General features: G+C 63.8%; 1 protein-coding gene across 7 annotated transcripts in view; it reads left to right on the top strand.

Moving 5' to 3' along the window:
• Window positions 1-18,492, top strand: part of ADGRB1 (adhesion G protein-coupled receptor B1) — a 98,871-nt gene that overhangs the window by 53,674 nt on the left and 26,705 nt on the right. For all 7 annotated transcript variants that reach the window (XM_017511464.2, XM_017511467.2, XM_017511468.2 and 4 more), the window contains exons 18-19: window positions 8,303-8,447; window positions 16,820-16,923. In XM_017511464.2, coding sequence (XP_017366953.1) covers window positions 8,303-8,447; window positions 16,820-16,923 — 249 coding nt within the window. The remainder of the gene's footprint in view (window positions 1-8,302; window positions 8,448-16,819; window positions 16,924-18,492) is intronic.

Raw genomic sequence — 18,492 nt, forward strand, 5'->3', positions numbered from 1 at the left:
TGGTGATGGTGATGATTGTGTGGTTTTGATGATGGGGTGGTGCTGGTGGTGACAGTGAGATGGTGATGCTGGGGCTGGTGGTAGTGAGGATGGCATTGTTGGTAGCGTATGGTGTTGGTGCTGATGGTGGGGATGCTAGTGGTGGTGGTTGTGATGTCCTGGCAGAAAGAGTGGTATTTATGCTGCTGGTGTCATCGATGGTGAAGGCATGGTAGCAATGGTTGTGTCACTGATGATGGAGCGGGTGTTGCTGCTGTTGGCGGTAGTGACAGTATTGCTGATCGGGTGACGCCGGTGATCATGTCTGGAGGTAATGACTGTGGTGTGAAGATGGCTGATGGTATTGTTGGTAATGGTGGTGGACCAGTGGTCATGATGGTGTTGATAACACAATGGGGCGATGGTGGGGATCGCGACCGTGGTGGTTCTGGTTGTATCGCAGATGGTGTTGATAGTGATTGGCCTCAGTGGTAGCGCTGAGAGTGGAGGCTGTGGTGACGGTGGGGGTGGGGGTGGGCCCAGCTCTTAGGTGAATTTGCAGCCCAAGGCCCCCAAGGGAAGTGAGACCCAACCGTGACACAGTCAAGGAGCCAGAGCCCAGCAGCCGTGCAGACAGCAGCCCCAGTGGGTGAGGAAATGGGCAGGAGTGCCAAGGCAGTGCTTCTGAGGTCATAGCGGTCTGAGAGGAGATGTGGCTGGGCTGGCTGTAGTCAGGGCAAGGTCTGGGATCTGCTAGTGCCAGGGCGGTACTCGCGGGGGTGCCCAGTGCCCAGCACAGAGCCTGGCATAGGCCCGACCAGGGAGGCAATTGCTGAGACAGTGCTGGCCTTTGACCTGCTCACTGGGCACCAATGGCGGGAGTGTAAGAGGGTGTGGGTTCTGGGCAGCAGCCCCCACTGGCAAGGGTGGGTGACAGGCCGGGCAGAGCAGGGCTGCAGGTGCAGCAGGGGCGGGTCTGCATGAGGGGAGAGGGGTCGGAGCGGGCTTCTGAGTACCAGCCTCCCACTGGAGAGGGGCAGCAGGCTGAGCAGCCTCACAGGACCCCAGCCCTCCTGGGCCCGGTCACTTCTCTGCCAGGCTGGGCAGCTTGCACCCTGCCCTCTTCAGGAGCCCCATTCTGCCTGGCAGACAGCTTGGGGCCTCTCTGCCTCTGCCCAGGTGGGTAAATAGGTCAGGAGAAGAGCTGCTGGACTCTGGGGAGGGCTGGGTTTCCAGCCCAGGGGCAGGCCTGTGGCCAGGAGCCCTGCCTCAGTGTGGTGGCGCCGGGTGGGAGCCAGGAGACTGGCATCTTGCATCATAAGGAACACGAGAAGCCCTGGAGGCCCTGGTCACAGACCTGTTGGTGCTGAGGAAGGCTCAGACTGAGCATCTCCAGGAGAAGCCCAGGAGCCAGCCCCATAGGCAGGGCGCCAGGCCTGAGCAGGCTCCAGCATCGTCTGGCAGCTGGGTTCAGCAAGACCCGGGTCAAGCAGGTGTTCAAATGCCAGGATCGGTGGGTCACAGTGACCAGAATCCCTTCAGGATCCCAGGCATTGCCCCAGGCCCTGAGCTGGGAGGGGCCAGAGCTGACCCAGGCCTGCCCTGGAGCTCCTCACAGACCAGAAGCCAGACAGGGCCCGGGCACGGAGGGGGCGTCAAGGAGGCTTCTTGGGGATCCCTGCAGGGAGGGGCTGAGTCACAGAGGACTCGGGGGACCAACCAGAGCTGGGGCCTGGAGGCAGCAGAGGGCGTGTGCTTGCCGGGTTCCCTGCCAGGCTGGCCTATGCCACCAGGGTAAGGGAGGCAGCCATAGCAGCCAGGGGCACAGGCGTTGGCCGTGGAATGTGGGCACTGTGGGGTTCTCCATGCATTTTCAGACACAGGTCGTGGGGAGCTCTGGCTGCTGGGCAAGGCAGAACACAGGGAGGGGAGCCCAGCACAGCAGCAGAGAAGGGTCTGGCTGAGGGCCAGGAGCAATGCCCTGGAGCTCATGAATGGGCAGGGGGAAGTCTGGTTATCCAGGTGGACTTCCTGGAGGAGGACACAATGCCAGTCTTCGTCTATGGCCAAGCAGTCAATAGGCAGAGGCGGGAGGCAGGCACTCCTGATGGATGAAGTATGAATGAGGGGCTTGTACCCAGGTGTGGCGGAGCTGCGTGTTGGTTTCAGTGGCGCTGGGGAGGCCAGCCGGTTAAGGGTCCTGAGGGCCAGGCCTGGAAGCCGAAGTGCCTGCCTGCAGAGACGGTATTTCCACTCCCTGCCTGCATCTGAGCTCCCCCACTGCAGTGTGCTGTGCCCACTCCTGGCTGCTTTCTGTTATGTGGGAGGACACCCTGTGAGTCATTCACACTAGAGTGTGAATTAGCCCATCAAATCCGAGGGGACCCCGACGGTGCACAGTCCCATAATAGCACCTGCTTCGTGGGCCGGCAGGAGGCATCGTGAATGCAGTGAAGACTCTGGCTTGGTGGGTGGGTGGGTGGGTGGGATCTTGTGCGCCTTCCCCATCGCTGTCCCCTGATGTCCCATGAGCCTGTGGGCCTTGTGCAGGCACCGTGCCTCTGCCGTCCCATGGACAGGTGCGGGGTGAGGACCTGGGCGCGCTTCACAGGAAAGGCAGCTGAGCTCCGAGGGTGGGAATCGGCCTGGCTGCTGGATCCCCCGCCGGGCTGCACTGCGCAAGCATCGTCCGGGCACTTTCCGGGAGGAGGGCAGGGCAGGGGCCCCAAGAGCAGAGGAGCCACGGTGGGCTCTCCCAAGGCCTCCCACTTGCCCCAGGCCCAGCGGAGGTGTCTGTGGGGGCTTCCCGAGCAGGGCTGGGCCCAGGCCCTTCCCCACTAGCCAGCTGGGGAGGCCTTTTCTGAGCCACCCCCCCCGGGGACATGGGGACAAGGTTGTGGCCCTGCACTGGTGCTCAGGGCGACATGAGGTGGGGATCCACCCTGGGCTGGGGGCTGCCAGGAAGCTGCAGCCATCACTGGTTTGGAGGGGGCTGCTGGGAGCTGGGGTTCCTGACAGGACTGTGGCAAAGGGGTGAGTCGGGAGGTTGAGGCCAGTCCCTGCGCGCCGTGGGAGCACTGTGGCCTTTGCTGTGAGTGAAGAGGGAACCACTGCAGGGCACTAAGCTGGGCCATGTGGCCTGACATATTTCAAGTGACCGATGCCCTGGGAGGCCAGTGGAGCAGGGCAAGGGGCAGTGGCTGCAGTAGCTGGGGGCATGAGTGGTGGCCATGGAGGGTGGGCACTGTGGGGCTCTCCAAGCATTTTCAGATAAAGGCTGGTGTGTCTTGTTGGTGGGCAGCTAACAGGAGGAGGTGGGGAGGGTGAAGAGGGGACCCAAGGCTCCAGGTGAGCAATGGCGGGCTGGCCGTGCCCTTCCCATTCATTGATTCGCGGGTGCCCTGGCTGTGTGCCCTGCCCTGGTGTGCAGCTGTCCTGCACCAGAATGTGCCCCCGGGGCCACCTGGGCAAACAGGGTGCTGACTGAGCACCGGCCACCCCAAGGTGGAGGAACAGGAACTTGTCCCCTGGGTTTCTGGACATGGAGGTCCTTGACGACCTGGGCAGGAGCCGAGTGGGAAGAGTCCCGATGGTGATGGTCACTCGTGGTCTGCAGAGGGATGGGCAGTGGCTGGACTTGTCGTGGGGCCCTGTCTCGCAGGAAGGCACAGCCCTGCCCTGGGATTCCCATCTGAAGGTCCCAGGTCCTTCTAGATCCCCACTCCTCTTGGGCAGGAAGGGGACCTGCTCTAGCCAGGCCTCTGCTTGGCTGGTCTTGGGTGGTGTCACTGCCCTAGCTCCTGCTCTCACCCTGGACCCATGGGGGTGGGGAGCAGGTGTGACTGACCCAGATTCCTCAGGCCTGGGCACAGGAGGGGACCTCGCTCTGTGACCCAGATATTCCAAGTTTCTATTGCTTAGACGAGAGGTGGCAAAAGGTCTCCCACGTGCAGGGAAGTTGCTGTGTGCCAGGGAAGGGGAAGACTTGCCTGTCTGCAGAGATGGGAAAAGTAACCCCTGCAGCAGGAAGGATTTTAGTCAGACATCTTGGGGAACTTCCCAAAGTTGTAAGTCAGGATCTGGTACAAGAGAATGCTTCCTAGAGATTTTGTTGAAAGAGGGAGGTCTGAGGCTTTGCTACCTTTCCCAAGCCAACATGCATCTAAGCTGCCCATGAGGGTCTCAGGTCAGGGCCCACCCCTATCTGTCCTGCTAAAGGCCAGTCCTCAGCTGAGGTCTAGCACAGCAAGAGAGGCTTGGGTCACTCCAAGGAAACCTGCATTGACAGAGTTTATTTCCCAGCTTGCGATGGGTCTCAGGTTGCCCCTGACGGTCCCTTGCAGACCTGCAGCTCTGTCAAGGTAGGCCATGGGTGGGAGGGGCATGCAGCCAGGCAGATAAAAGCAGGTAGGTTCTAAGCCTGCTGCTGTCTTGCTGTGAGGCTTTGGACAGTCGCTGCCTCTCTGAGCGTTGGTTTCTTTATCTACAAAGCTGACCTAAGGGTCCCTGCAGAAATCAAACAATAAGCTGGCAGAAAGCTCTTAGCACAGCGAAGAAGCCATTATCGTGGAAGGGCGAGGAGAGGGTCCCTGTCCCTGGGTTGTGTGTTGGGAGGCTGTTCCTGACACACATTGCCAAGGCCGGTAGAGCCAGGAGGACGTTGCAGGAGGTAGAGAGGCTGAGGCCACGGCGTCTGCATTGCAGGCCTGCAGATCCCAGTGAGCCCCACCGCAGGAGCCAGGCCCTTACGGAATGGCGGGGTGCTGCCTGCTTCCAGAGCTGCCAGCCTGACCAGCCGGGTCTCCGGTCCACTGGCACGTGCCTCCTTGGGCCCTCCATGGCCTAAGGCAGTAGGGGTGGGCCCTGGCCTGACTCTCAGCAGAGTGGGCAGCAGCCCCTCTCTCTTCCTGCCCCCAGAGGCTGATAAGCAAATCAGCACCCACGGTGGGAGCCCTGGGGCCGGGGCGCTGGCTTCCAGGCTAGCCTTCTCCCAGGCAATGGCCAGCAGCTGTAGGCCTGGCGTCCTGCAGACTGGCCAGTGCAGCTGGGAACCTGCCAGGCTGCTGGCCCTAGCCAGCCCAGCTCCCTGCACAGTCCAAGTCCTCCCAGCAACCCGCAGGCAGGTGGGCAGCTGGGTTCTGGGCACCTCTGCTCAGAACAGAGGGCTGAGGTAGTGCTGTGCCTGGCCCGTGAGAAGCAGAGCTGGGACTGGAACCCAGTGCCAGCTGCACAGAGAGAAGCCGTCTGCAGGACTCTTCGGGGTGCCCTCTGGCCTGTACTGTGCTGGCCGTCTTGGTGACTGGTCAGAGGCCGGCAGGCGTAGACCACAGCTGCACACCCACCCCCGGGCATGCGGACAGGCCCTCTCGGTGGGAGATGGAGGCTCACAGAGGCAGCGATTATCCAAGGTCACACAGCAAGACAGCAGTGGGCCTGAACTGCAGTTTTTATGTGCCTGGCTGCTTGCCCCTCTCCCACCCAGGGCCTACATCTGAACTTTTACTTCACCTGCAGGTCTGCAAGGGACTGCCAGGGATAACCTGAGACCTATCGTAAGCCAGGAAATAAGCTCGGCTAATGCAGGTTTCCTGGGAGTTACCTGAGCCTCCCTTGCTGCATGGCCACCAGCTAGGGCTTAGTGGTTCTGTGCCCGGGGTGGGTCTCAGGCTTCTGTCCCACCTGTTCCTCTGCAGCATGGGGACAGTGGCTTCTGCCCTGGAGAGTGTGGGGGATGGAGGCAGGTGGTGAGTGGGGTGTGCCTGGGGCACCTGAGTAAGGCCTTGGAAAACCCTCTGGCCAGCATACAGGATCTAGGGTGTCACTTGGATCTCCAGGACTTTCCAGGGACCCCATACCCCCTTTCCTGTTCCCTCCATAGCCCCAGAGCCTGCCTGGGCCCTGGATTCTATCTGTGGTTACCAGGATCTATACTTGGCTCCGGGAGAGGCTGAAGGGGTCCCTACCCAAGGTCTGTGACTTCTGGGCAATCGCAGGGCAGCTTGGGTCCCTGGCGGTCATCCCAGTGGCTGGGGACGTGTGGTGGGTGGCTGCCCTTTGGAGCCTGTGAGGTTCGCACGGGCAGAGGCAGCAGGCTCAGGCAGAGGCATCCTCTGGAGCCATGGAGCCTGACGGTACAGGTCCCTTCCAGGGCTCCCACATGCCTCTGCAGCCTCCTTTTTCCGAGGGTCCCAGAGATAGGTGAGCCTCGGGTTGCTAAACCCTGGCTCCCTGAAATAAGAACCTGGAATCACACTGCACTTGCAAGGGGAGGGGGCTTCCCAGGGCGACACAGCCCAGAGCCAGCCCTGCAGAGCCTGAGGCTGGATTCCCGGCCTCCTCCCAGCTTTGCCTTGTGTGTGGTCTCTGCCGCAGTTTCCTTCTCTGTAAAACAGGAGCAGGTCCTCCCGTAGGAGGCAGAGAAGACCCAAGAGATAATAGCAGACGATAAGGGCATGCTCAGGGGCCTCCCTGGCCACGCACAGCATGTCCCTTCTCCCCTGGGCCCGAATTTCAGGATGTGCTGCTGCTGAAGATTAGGCAACATCCCCAATTCAGTAGAGACTGCTCTGGGCTCTCAGACGTGGGCGCTGGTGACCTGCCCACGCGTGCTCTGAGCCCCGCCTTGTGCGGCTTAGCGCTGTCCGGAGTGGACTCAGTGCTTCCCTTTTGACAGCCCCATCCCCATTTTAAAGATGAAGAGACTGAAGCAAGAGGTGGTGTCGGTAGCTTTCCAAGGTCACAGAGCTGGGGCACAGCCGAGGCACAGTTCAAAGCCAGATGTTTGATCAGAGGCTGCTCGCCAGCCCAGGCTTTTTGAGCGGGGTCAGGGCTGCGTGTGGGCGGATCTCCAGGCTCCTCTGGGGACCGCAGGCTGGAGAGAGCGCCAGCCCAAAGGGCAACGGGGCAGGCCCCTTCTGGCTCCCAGCCTCAGCCCAGGTGGGTACAGTGGGGGCGGGATGGAAGAGGTGAGCTGAAGACTGCAAGGCGCCTGGCCGCCCTCATCCCTAGGTGGAACAAGGGTGAAACAGCAGCATGAAGGCTCTAGGGTAGACCATAGGCAGACCCTCCACTTGGGCTTTTCTCCCGAAGTCCGGGGTTAAGGGCTGGACCCAGCTACTTAGGGAGGTGTGAGGGCTTTTCAGCTGACAGTAGGAGGGAGACCAGCAGCTGGGCCTCCGCAGGCAGCTGCACCGCAAGCTCTTGGGGCTCATCTCTTCAGGAGGCCTGGAGCCCCTCCTCCACCCGGCAGGCCCAGGACCCGGGTAGGGCTGGGGACTCAGCCCCTGAGAGGACCCCCTGGGCACTTTCCGCCAGCCAAGCCCCAGCAGGCAGGAAGGCAGGCCTGGCTTCAGGACCAGGTCTGTGAAGGAGGGACACGGTGGCTTCCGGACAGGAGGGCTGCCTTGAAAGGTGGGGGAATTCGGCTCCAAAGCAGCAGGAGGAGGAGGAAGAGGAGGAGAGGAGGAGGTGGAGGAGGAAGAACAGGAGGAGGCTGGGGTGGAGAGGAGGAGGAGGGGTTTGCAGAGCAGGTCAGTCCCTAGTGCAGTTACAAGTCCTGTGCTTAAATGCGTGCTTAGATGGAAACCGGGGCAGCGGCGGCCCGTAGACAGCGGGCGGCTGGGTCAGACCGCAGAGGGAAGTTTCCAGCGGCAGGCCTCCCCGCGGGGAAGGCTGTGTCTGTCCCAGGAGATGAGCCGCAGGCAGCAGGGGTGACGAGGCCCGGGGGAGTGGGGGGTGGGGGATGGAGCGGGCCCAAGGTCACCAGCTTTCGGCCGGCGCCCTGGGCCGCGGGGCGGACAGCTCCGGAGCGGCCCCTCGCCGCCCTCCGAGCCCGCCCCGCGCCCCCCGGCCACACCCGGCTCGCGCCCGCCCTCCCCGCTCCACGTGTGCCCACGCGCCCCTGCGGGCCTGCCCCTCCCTCCCGCGCGGGCCGGGGGCGCGGGCCCGGGAAGTGCTGGGAGCGGCGGGGGCGCGGGCCCGGGAGGCGCTGAGGGCGGCGGGGGCGCGGGCGGGCGGCTGCCGGGCCCCGGGCCAGCTCTCGCCCCCCGCCCCGCCCCCGCTCGCTCGGCGCCCCCGCCCGGCTCTCCCTCGGGCTGCGCTCCGCGGCTCTCGGCGGCGGCGGCGGGCGCAGAGCGCGGCATGGGCGCCCAGGCCGAGGGGCCTGGAGGCGGCAGGCGAACGGGCGGGCGCGCGGCCGCGGGTGCAGGTGCGGGGCCGGGGACGGGGCCGGGGCGCGGAGCCGCCGCTCGGGGGCCGGAGCGCCCGCGTCCCCGCCGCCGCTGACGCTCCGCCTGTCTCCCTCCCGTGTCCCGCCCGCCCCCAGACCCTCCTCCTCCTCCGCCCCCCCGCAGCTCGGGCCCTGGTCGTGGCGCGGCTGCCGCACGGTGCCCCTCGACGCCCTCCGGACGCGCTGCCTCTGTGACCGGCTCTCCACCTTCGCCATCTTAGCCCAGCTCAGCGCCGACGCGGTGAGACCCCGGCCGGGCCGGCGGGAGGGGCGCGGGCGGGGGCGCGGGCGGGGCTGCCGGGGCCTGCGGGGGGGCGCACCCGTCCTGTCCCGAGGGGTCGCTGCGCCCCACAGCCGCCGTGGCCTAGCCCGGCCGGCGGGGTCCCTGAGCCTCTGGAGAGGGTGGGTGGGCGCCGAGCGGGCGGCAGCGTGGAGTTGGGGACGGGCCTGGGAGGAGCCGGGACCCCCGGAAAGTGACTGATGGCTGGGTCCCATCTCCCCTGGCCTTGGAGGCCCGGGAGCTCAGGGAGCTCGGAAGGAGCCTGGGCCTGCGGAGAGACTGGGTCCTGAGCTGGGGGCTGGGAGGCGTCGCCGGTGGAGGGGCTACCCCTTCCCCTGGTCCTCCCGCCTGCCAGGGAGAGGGAAGAGGAGGAGCTGCCGCCTTGGCAGAGCCCTTCGACCCACCCCAAGTAGAGCCTGGTCCGTGGAGGTGGCGGTGGCCCCAGGCAGGGGCCCTGGCCCAGATCCATCCCCCCCAACAAGCCTCAGCACCTGGGGGCCTCTTTTTTGTTCTGTGATTTTTGTGGAGGCTGCTGGTTTCTATGGCTACGGCATCTAGGGCCAGCCGCTGGCAGGGTACCTGGGTGCTGGGCGCAGCCCACTGGGGCAGGTGGGCTGTCTTGCTTCCAGCCGGCCAAGCTGCACACCCTGGCCTGAGGTGGGCCACAGCCCCTTGCCAGGTTCCAGGACCAGGCCACGACAGCCCACCGAGCAGGAAAGGGCCTGGGCCATGTGCTTACCCCGTGCCTTTACCCCGTGCCACTGCCCAGACCTCGAGTGGAAGCCTGGGGGGCAGCAGGGGTGGAGGGGGCATTTGGAGGGGCCTGGCCTTCCTGGGTGTTGGAGGTGGCATTCCTGGCCCTCGTGGGACCTCGGGTTCCATGTAGGAGGTAGTCTGGCCTCTCAGAGGACACTCCAGCCTCCCGGCTGTGTCGTCTAGAGAGTGGAGGAGCAGGTGATATTGTCAGCTGGGGTCTCCCACAGTGCCAGAGCCAGATGGAACCTTCCAGGCCATTGCCAGTAAAATCCTCCGTTGGCAGGCAGGGAAACTGAGGCCCAGAGAGAGAGAGCGTTGCTCAAGGTCTTGGGTGAGTGGGCTGGGCAGGGGTCTGTGTCTGGCCCCCAACCCCAGTGCACCCCTGCTTGGGCTGTCCCCTCAGGCGAGGCTCTGCTTGTTGCCGGTTCTGCAGACAGAGCGCTGCAGGCAGCAGTCAGCAGGGCCATCCCAGTGGCTCCCTGGACGAGGTGGCCTTCTGTGTGAAGGCCATGGACATTGTGGCTTTCGATGCGTGGCCTTTCTGGGCCCCTTTGAGGCTGGACCAGGCAGGACAGGGACCAGCCTCTGGTCTCTGGGTGCTTCTCTTCCTGTGGGTGCTCAAGGAGGACCTGGGCAGGAGAGAACCCGGTGGGTGGGGTGTGCCCCGTCTGCCCCTCCTCCCAGCCCAGTGTCAGGCCTGCAGCGCTTCAGTGTTGGGGTGTTGAAACACAGGCTTGTCTCTGACACACTGTGACCCTGGACTGGCTCTGCCTTAAGCTCCTCTGAGCCTCAGTTTCCCCACCTATGAAAGGGAGAGGACCTGTACTACCCAGGGGAGGCTGTGAGGAGGGAAACGGATGACTCCGAAAGAGCTCAGGAATGGGGCAGTCCCGGTGGGTGGCATCCCAGTCGGTCACCAGACTGAACTCTGGAGTGGGCCTGGCTGAGGGAACTTGTTCATAGAGGGGCGGGGGGGAGGGGGCTGTTCCAGGAGGAGCCCCCCACCTACGTGCACAAGCGGGGGAAGCGGCTGCTCTGCGGGGTGGCAGGCAGCCAGATGCACATTCCTGGACCTTTCTTGTCGGGGGCGGGGGTTTGTCGGGAGGGGGGTTCTAGAGTTAGCCCAGCCCACTCACACTGGTGTTGACAGGGCAGGATGCCAGCAGGCATGGTGCATGTCCTGTCCCCCTCTCCCAGACAGGGCATTGAGGCTGGGACATGGGCTGCCAGTGTCCGCAGAGCCACGGCACCGAGGGCAGGCTGCCTGGACCCCGGGGGCCTCAGTGTCCTCATCTGTGAGATGGGAGGGTGATTGGCTCCATTGCAAGGTCAGACCACCTGCGGCTCCGTTTGGGCTCTGGGCACCAGCAGGGGTGTGAGCTGAGAGCCAGAGTGCCAGGAAGAAGCCAGGGTGGGCACAGCCTTTGGCAGGTGCTCGCCAGCCCCAGAGCCCCTTGGGGTCTTCCTCTGCTTTCCACAGTACCTCTCCCTCCCTGACAAGGGCTGGCCTTGGATGCTGGGGGAGGGCCCGAGAAGGAAGGGAGGCTGCTGTTGTGCAGCCTGCCACTGGTGTGTTCCTTTGTCCACCATGCCAGTCCCTCTGAGGGCTGATGTGGGAGGCGGGTGTGTACACACACAGGTCTGCAGCCGCCGGAGGGAAATGAGGAGGGTTCTGGGTGCGTGGCCACAGCCATCTCTCCTTCTGAGTGTGGCATGAGGAGATGTGCATGGGGCTGAGGTTTGGAGTGGGGTCCTGAGGGGTGTGCAGGAGTTCACCAGCCAAGCATTGTGGGGTGAGTCACAGCCCCCCGCAGGGTGAGGAAGCTGTGGGGAAGCGGGCACAGGTGGCAGGAGTGGCCCAGAGCCCGGCGGCCAGAGTGGACTGGGGGGAGGCTGGGAGGCGAGGGGAGAGCAGTGGGCCTGGGTGCCCAGGGGTCCCAGCAAGAGTGAGGAGCGTGAACCCGGCGGGCCAGTAGGGAGGCATCCCCGATGAGCTGGGCTGGACAGGGAGAGAGAGGGGTGCTGCCCAGCTCGGCCTGGCTGGGGTTGGATGGACACATTGGGCGTGAGGACTCTGGTCTGAGTGGGCAGAGGCTGTGGCATTGGGACTGCAGACCAGACAGGGCCTGAGGTGCTGGTAGAGGCTGGTCTGTGGGCATCCTGGGTGGGATGAGATCTGGGCAGGGTGGTGGAGCGAGGGGAGGTGAGAGCCAGGAGCCCCTCCATCGCTGGCCTGGAGCCAGGGTGTCGGTGCAGATGCCAGCTCTGCCGCTGCAGGCCTGTGACGGCCAGAAGGTTGAGTAACGCTCTGAGTCACACCTGTCAGGCGGATGATGCCACCTGCCTCAGCGTGGTGGGGACTGAACTAGGTGATGTATTTATGGCAGTTGACACAGGCTGGCATGTAGTAAGCGGTCTGAAAAGCCAGTTGGTGATGGTATTACGGCTGTGATGTGCCTCAGACTGTATTAGAAAGTTGTGACCAGGGTCAGAGTTCATTTGCAGCCAGGATCAGAGCTCAGTGTGTGACCAGGGTCAGGGTTCAGCACGTGACCAGAATCAGGGCTCAGCGTGTGCACAAGAGCAACACTCACAGCCTGACTGGGATCAAGGCTCAGGGTGTGACTGGGACCAGGGCTCGGGGTGTGACCAGCATCAGGGTTTAGAGTATGGCTGAGATCCAGGGTCAGAATATATTTGGGTCAGCATTTAGTGTGTGGCTGGATTCAGGGACCAGGGTGTGATGGGAATTGGGGCTTGGGGTATGATCCAGGTCAGGATTCAGTGTATGATGGGTTCGCGGCTTAGTCTGTGGTTAGAGTCAGGAATTAGTTTTGTGGGCATGTGGGAGCCATAGATGGTGTTGGGGTGGTGACGGGACGAAGGTGCTGTGGGTAGAAATTAGTCCTTAGGGGGCACAGGGTGGATACAATGTTCAGGAGAAGATTGGGAGTCAGGAGTTCGTGGGGTGGAAATTGGCAGTCACTCTGTCACCAACCAGGAAAAGCCACTGGTGGGGGCAGCGGCTGGTACCCTGGAGAGGGTTAAGTGAAGGTGATGGGGCAGAGAGCCAAGGGCTGGTTCAGACCGAGTGTGCAGGGAGGGTCTCTGTGAGGTGGCGACTTCCACACTGAGAGGAGAGCCAGGCACCTGAAGGTCACGAAGAGCATGCAGGACAGGGGCCTGGCATGTGCAGGGGCCTGGGCAGCTGCGCCTGACTTGAACCAGTCTCTGGCAGGGGCCCAGTCTGGCTCTGCCTCCCCTTGGCGTGAGTTGAGGCTGGTCTCGGCTTAGCCCACCTAGTGGAGCCTGCAGTTCTGGGACCCCTGCGCCTGCCCAGGCCACTGCCGGTCCCTTCTCCGTCACCTGGAACAGAACCTGCTGAGCAAGGGCCGTGGGGAGTGGCTGTTGAGCCAGGCGGGCAGGAGAGGGTTCAAGCGGGCGGCGGGAGAGCTGGCGGGCTCTGGGCTGCCAGGCCTAAGGAGGGCAGGCGGAAGCAGATGGCCACAGAGGCCTGGGCCTGAGCCAGCCTCAGAGCAGGCGTGAGCCACTTAACTCGACCGCCCGTGACCTTCGTGGCAGGCCGGCCTCGGGCCAGCCCAGTGTCTTGGAAACATTTACCGGGGTCACCCTGTCTCCCACCTGTCCCCATCCAGCTGGCCGCCTAGCCCTGGGCCTCAGCTCTGCACTGGTGAAGTTACCGGGGGCTGAGGAGCCAGGCTGGGAGGAGGGGGGTCAGGCGGGCAGTGGGAGAGCTGGCAGGTGCACTGCGATAGGACTTCAATCCCAGAGGACCACCGGAGGGAGGCCGGAGCTCCAGGCTGTGGCAGGCAGGAGAGGTGCTGAGCAGGCTTTCCGCAGGGCTCAGCATCGCTGTTCCCAGCTTGCCCTCCCAGAGCGTAGTGTGGGCAGTGGAGGTGAACACGGCTACCTGGGGTGGCTCGAAGGGCCTGCATGCAGGCAGCGGCTTGTGAAGGCCTGGTGGCGGGCAGGGCTTCTGTGCACAAAGGGAAGGCGAGCCTCGTTCCAGGGAGGCACAGCTGGAGATGTGGCACCTGGCGTGCTTAGGCAGGACAGCCTGGCCCGGGAGGCGAGTGCCAGGTGTGGAGGTGTCAGTGGTGTGTCTCTGCGGGACCCGCATGTGTGCATCTGTGCCGTGGGTGTGTGTGTCCGTGTGGGCCCCGGGTGTGTGCGTGTGTGTGGGCCCCGGGTGTGTGCGTCCGTGTGGGCCCCGGGTGTGTGCGTCCATGTGGGCCCCGGGTGTGTGCGTGTGGGGGGGGCCTGGGTGTGTGCGTCTGTGTGGGCCCCGGGTGTGTGCGTCTGTGTGGCCTCGAGTGTGTGCGTGTGTGTGGGCCCCGGTGTGTGCGTCTGTGTGGGCCCTGAGTGTGTCTTTGTGGCCCCTGATGCCTGCATGTGTGGGCCCCAGGTGTGTGTATCTGTGTGGCCCCGGGTGTGTCTGTGTGGCCCCGGGTGTCTGCATGTGTGGGCCCCAGGTGTGTGTGTGTCTGTGTGGGCCCCAGATGTGTGTATCTGTGTGGCCCCGGGTGTGTGTATCTGTGTGGCCCCAGGTGCCTGCACGTGTGGGACCCAGGTGTGTGTGTTTGTGTGGGACTCAGGTGTGTGTGTCCGTGTGGGCCCTGAGTGTGTCTGTGTGGCCCCTGATGCCTGCGTGTGTGGGCCCCAGGTGTGTGTATCTGTGTGGCCCTGGGTGTGTCTGTGTGGCCCCGGGTGTCTGCATGTGTGGGCCCCAGGTGTGTGTGTGTCTGTGTGGGCCCCAGATGTGTGTATCTGTGTGGCCCCAGGTGTGTGTGTCCGTGTGGGGCCCGGGTGTGTGCATGTGTGTGTCTGTGTGTGCCCTGGGTGTGTGTATGTGTGTAGGGGGAGGGCCCGGGTGTGTGTGTGGCCCTGGGTGCCTGCATGTGTGGGCCCTGGGTGCGTGTGTCTTTGTGGGCCCTGGGTGTGTGTGTCTGTGTGGGCCCCGGGTGTGTCTGTGTGGGCCCGGGTATGTGTATCTGTGTGGGCCCCGAGTGTGTCTGTGTGGCCCCAGGCGTGTGTGTCTGTGTGGGCCCCGAGTGTGTCTGTGTGGCCCCGGGTGCCTGCGTGTGTGGGCCCCAGGTGTGTGTGTCTGTGCACGTCAGGGTTGTGGCCTGCATCACCCCTAGGACAGAGCTTCAAGTGTGTCACTTCAGGCCTCATTTGGGCCTGGAGTGGAGTTGGGAGGAGCTGAGGCTGGAGGAGCAAGGGGCTGTGGGGGTGGGGGATCCTCGATGGCCAAGACCCTCACCGGGCCGGGCTTCGGATGGCACTCCCCAGGGCTCCACTGGCACACTCTGATTCAGGTGCCGCTGCCGGCTTCATGGAGGCCGAAGTGCAGACTGCTGCGAGCCGGGCAGGCCCAGGAGGGTGGGAGGATGGGGGTGGCCCTGGGAGGTGGCAGCGAGGCAGCCCACACTGAACAGGACCGGGACAGGTGGGGCCCTGAGGTTACCCAGCGAGGGCAGAGGCCAGCAAGGCTGAGCCAGGAGTCCTGGCGATGACGCTGAACCTCCGGAAACCTCGGTTTGTGTTGGAGTGGGACCCTCCGCCGTGCCGTCTGGTAACCCCGAACCAGCTCCTTCGCTTTTCTGGATTCTGCCTCCCCCACCTTCATTCAACTGGCTCATGACGTTGACTGAGCATCCCTGCTGGGCGGGGCCCTCTGGGGCTCAGGGACATGGAGGACACTCAGCCATGGGGATAGCAGCCACCCACAGCAGGGGCTCTGAACTGGATCAGGGGGACACCAGCACGACTTGGGAGGCAGGGGAGGCTGCCTGGAGGAGGCGGTGCAGGGAAGAGCAGTCCAGGCGCAGGAGCAGTATGTTGCTGGTGGAGAGCACAGAGCACTGCCGTCAGGCATGGCTGAGGGGAAAGGGGGCCCAGGTTGGCATGGGTGGGGCTGCAGGGCAACCGCCAGGCTCAGAGGATGCGGAGCACCCGGTGACAGGGGCAGGAGGGGCTGCCTGGGGCTTTAGGTGACAGGGCAGCATGCCAAGGTCAGCAGACTTGGGGTGGGGTCCAGGAAGTCATCAGCTTCAAGGTGGGGGGTGCCAGCTTCAGGGTGGGGGGTGCCCTAAGCACCCCCTCCTCCCCAGGCCTCACCTTCCTGACTGGCCGGTCACCTCCGCCTCCTTTCGAGGGCCTGAAGAGGGACTGCAGGCTGATTCTCCTGAATTCCCCAAGGCATCTTGAAGCTCTATGTGCAGGGGCCTTTGTTCACACCCCCACACGGGTACCTCCGCCTGCTCTGTGCCCGTGAGCCCCGGGACAGCAGTTCAGCCTGGTTCACTACTTGGGTGATGAGCTGTGTCATGGCTCAGGGCGAACTCATCCATAGAGAAGTGATGCCAGCCTGAGTCCCCTCCGCAGCCGTGCACACCCCTTCAGCCACCTGACTTCCGGTCCGTCCTCAGGCCTGGCGTGCCGGGGCTGTGTGGGGCACAGGGTCAGGAAGCGGGAGTCTGTCGCTGGACCAGGTCCTTTTGAGGAGGAGATGAGCCGAGTGCAGTGGACAGAGGCACAGCTGTGTGAAGTGGGAAGGGTCTTCTGGGGGCGCCACTAGGGAAGAGCCCTGAGGGGGACGAGGAGGCCTCTGGGGCTAGAGAGGGAGGCTGGCCAGGGGCAGGGCCAGCCCGGTGGCCTTTGCAGAGCCGGGCGTGGCACTCGGACGATGCCCAGGGTAGAAGAGTCAGGGAGGAGTGGGGGCCCTCCCTAGGGAGGAGCAGTCACCTCAACTAAGTACCCCCCAGGTGGTGAGTAGGAAGCACCCACTTTATCCAGGACACCCCAGATGACACCCAGCTACCACGCTCTCGGCCTCTGAGCAGGCAGAGGTGCCCTCCTGTGCACTGATAAACCACTCCCCACCCCTCCCCTGCACCTGCAGAGGCCCTTGCAGGGGGCAGGGCTAGAGGTGGGGTGGGTGACTGGTGCCAGGCCGGCGTCTGGGCCTAGAGGCTTTAGGGGACTGAGGGGCTGTGGAGGTGACACAGAGGCACCTGCAGTGCTGAGGAGGAGGCGGGCTTTGGTGCAAGGAAACTGCCGGGGATGTGTCGGAGCTGTGGAGGACGGGTGGGCTTGGGGTGTCCGCCTGGCTGGATGGCATCTCGGATGGGGGTGGGCTGGAGCCAAAGCTGCTACTCTCCCCCGGGTGTCTCAAAGCCTGGGCCCGAGATGACAGTGCGAGCCGGTGGGCCTGAACCTCCCTGGCCCCATCTGCAGTGTGGGGCTGGCGCCTGCCTGGAATTGGTGGGGGTTCGTGGCATGATGGCAGCAAAGTTTCATCTGCCCTCGGGCTTGGCGTGTGACTGGGGCACGGGCGAAGGGCCCATCCTCACAGGGCGCTACCCTTAAAGGGAGTTCTGGAGGGCCTGGGCTGGGGGCCTCTGCAGGGAGCGGGCGGGAGAGGTGGAGGAGGGGCTGGGCTGGACGCTGTGGGTGTGACGGGGGGCTGAGGCCTCTTGGGCCTCAGTCTTCGGGTCTGCAGAGTGGGCGTGCGGGGCGCATCACTCCCCGAGGTCTCTCCCCGGTTTTCACAGAACATGGAAAAGGCAACCCTGCCATCCGTGACGCTCATCGTGGGCTGTGGCGTGTCCTCACTCACCCTGCTCATGCTGGTCATCATCTACGTGTCTGTGTGGAGGTGGGTGCCCCCCAGGTGCTGGGCACGGGCAGCCTTGGCACCTGTATCCCACACCTCTTCCCCTTGAGGTCACGGGAGGGATCTGGGTGCCCTTCCCTCCCTTTGTTCTCACCTCCCCAGTCACCTCCGCCTCTGCCACAGACCCAGCTGGGCTGTGGCCCCTCCAAGGGTGCCCCACATACTCAGCCGTGTCCATGCTGCACAAATGCAGGGGCGGGGCCGGGTGCTGCTGTCCTCCCTGAACATGTTCCCTGGCCATGCCAGCCTGCGTTCCCTCCCCCTCTGCCTGCACTCCCTCACTGCCCTGTCTGTCCTCAGACCAGCAGGCCGGGCCACAGCCTTCCCCAGAGCCCCAGGCAGGCCTCAGGGCCCAAAGCCTCTGCTCACTCCCCACCTAAACTCCCTTTCCCAGGGCCACAGAGCTCAGCTGCTGTCCGTTCCGAGTGTGCTGGGCGGGTGTTTGGGGCCACCCTGTGACCTGGGCAGGTGTGGAGAGATGTGGAGGAGAGCTTGCATTTGAGCAGTACCAAGCCTGGGCAGGGGCTGGGCACAGGCCCAGCAGCCGCTGGTGCCTGTGAGTGTGTAGATGCGCCTCCAGGCACTTGTCCCATCTCCCTGATTCTTGCTCCTGTCTCACTAAGTACAAGTGTGGGACAGGGAGCAAGAACTCAAGGTCACTGCCCGTGGGGCCGAGCGGGGACTCCCAACGTGTCCAGAGGACACACGGTCCAGCTCCCCAGGCAGCACGATGTCAGCCGATAATCGGAACTGACTGCTTGGCTGCTGCCCAAGGTCGGGCACCCAGAGGTCGATGTGCCTGGTGGGGAGGGTGGCCGAGCTTTCCCGCAGACAGTGACCGGGTCGTGGTCCTGCCCGAGGGCACAGCATCCACTGGGCTCTAGGGGAACCATGGTGTTTCCTCTCTCCTGGGCCTGCCTTTCCCCAGGGCCTCAATTTCACAAAACATCTGGGGATTGGGGTTCAGGAGCTCTGAACTCAGCTCTGATGTGCTGAGTTCTGAGGAGGTTTTCTGCCTACAATTTTCAAAGCATCGCCCTTGGTGAGCTCTCCTGGCCATCCCTGTGCCCCGGGAGCTGCCAGCAGGGACGGTTCTACCGTCCCCGACGAGGAAGTGGGAGCCCAGAGAGAGAACGTGACCTTCCCAAGGTCATGCAGCACATCAGGGCCATGTCAGAGCTCCTGAGGCTCAGCCCTGTGCCCTCTGCTCTCCACCTGGGTGGACCTCTGTCCCTAAGGGCTGCTCGTGGTGCTGGTGGTGGTGGTGGTGGTGATGGTGATGGTGCTGGTGATTGTGTTGATGATGGGGATGGTAATTGTGGTGGTGGTGATGGTGTTAGTGGTGGTTTGTGATGATGATGGCATGGTGATCGTGTGGTGCTGGTGGTTGTGTTGATAGCGATGGTGGTGGTGGTGATAGTGTTGGTGGTGTTTGTGGTGATGGTGGTAATGGTGTTGGTGCTGGTGATTGTGTTGATAGTGATGGTGGTGGTGGTGGTGTTTGTGGTGATGGTGGTAATGGTGATGGTGCTGGTGATTGTGTTGATAGTG

Source organism: Cebus imitator, unplaced genomic scaffold (genome assembly GCF_001604975.1).
Source record: "Cebus imitator isolate Cc_AM_T3 unplaced genomic scaffold, Cebus_imitator-1.0 Scaffold449, whole genome shotgun sequence".
Classification (NCBI taxonomy): domain Eukaryota; kingdom Metazoa; phylum Chordata; class Mammalia; order Primates; family Cebidae; genus Cebus; species Cebus imitator.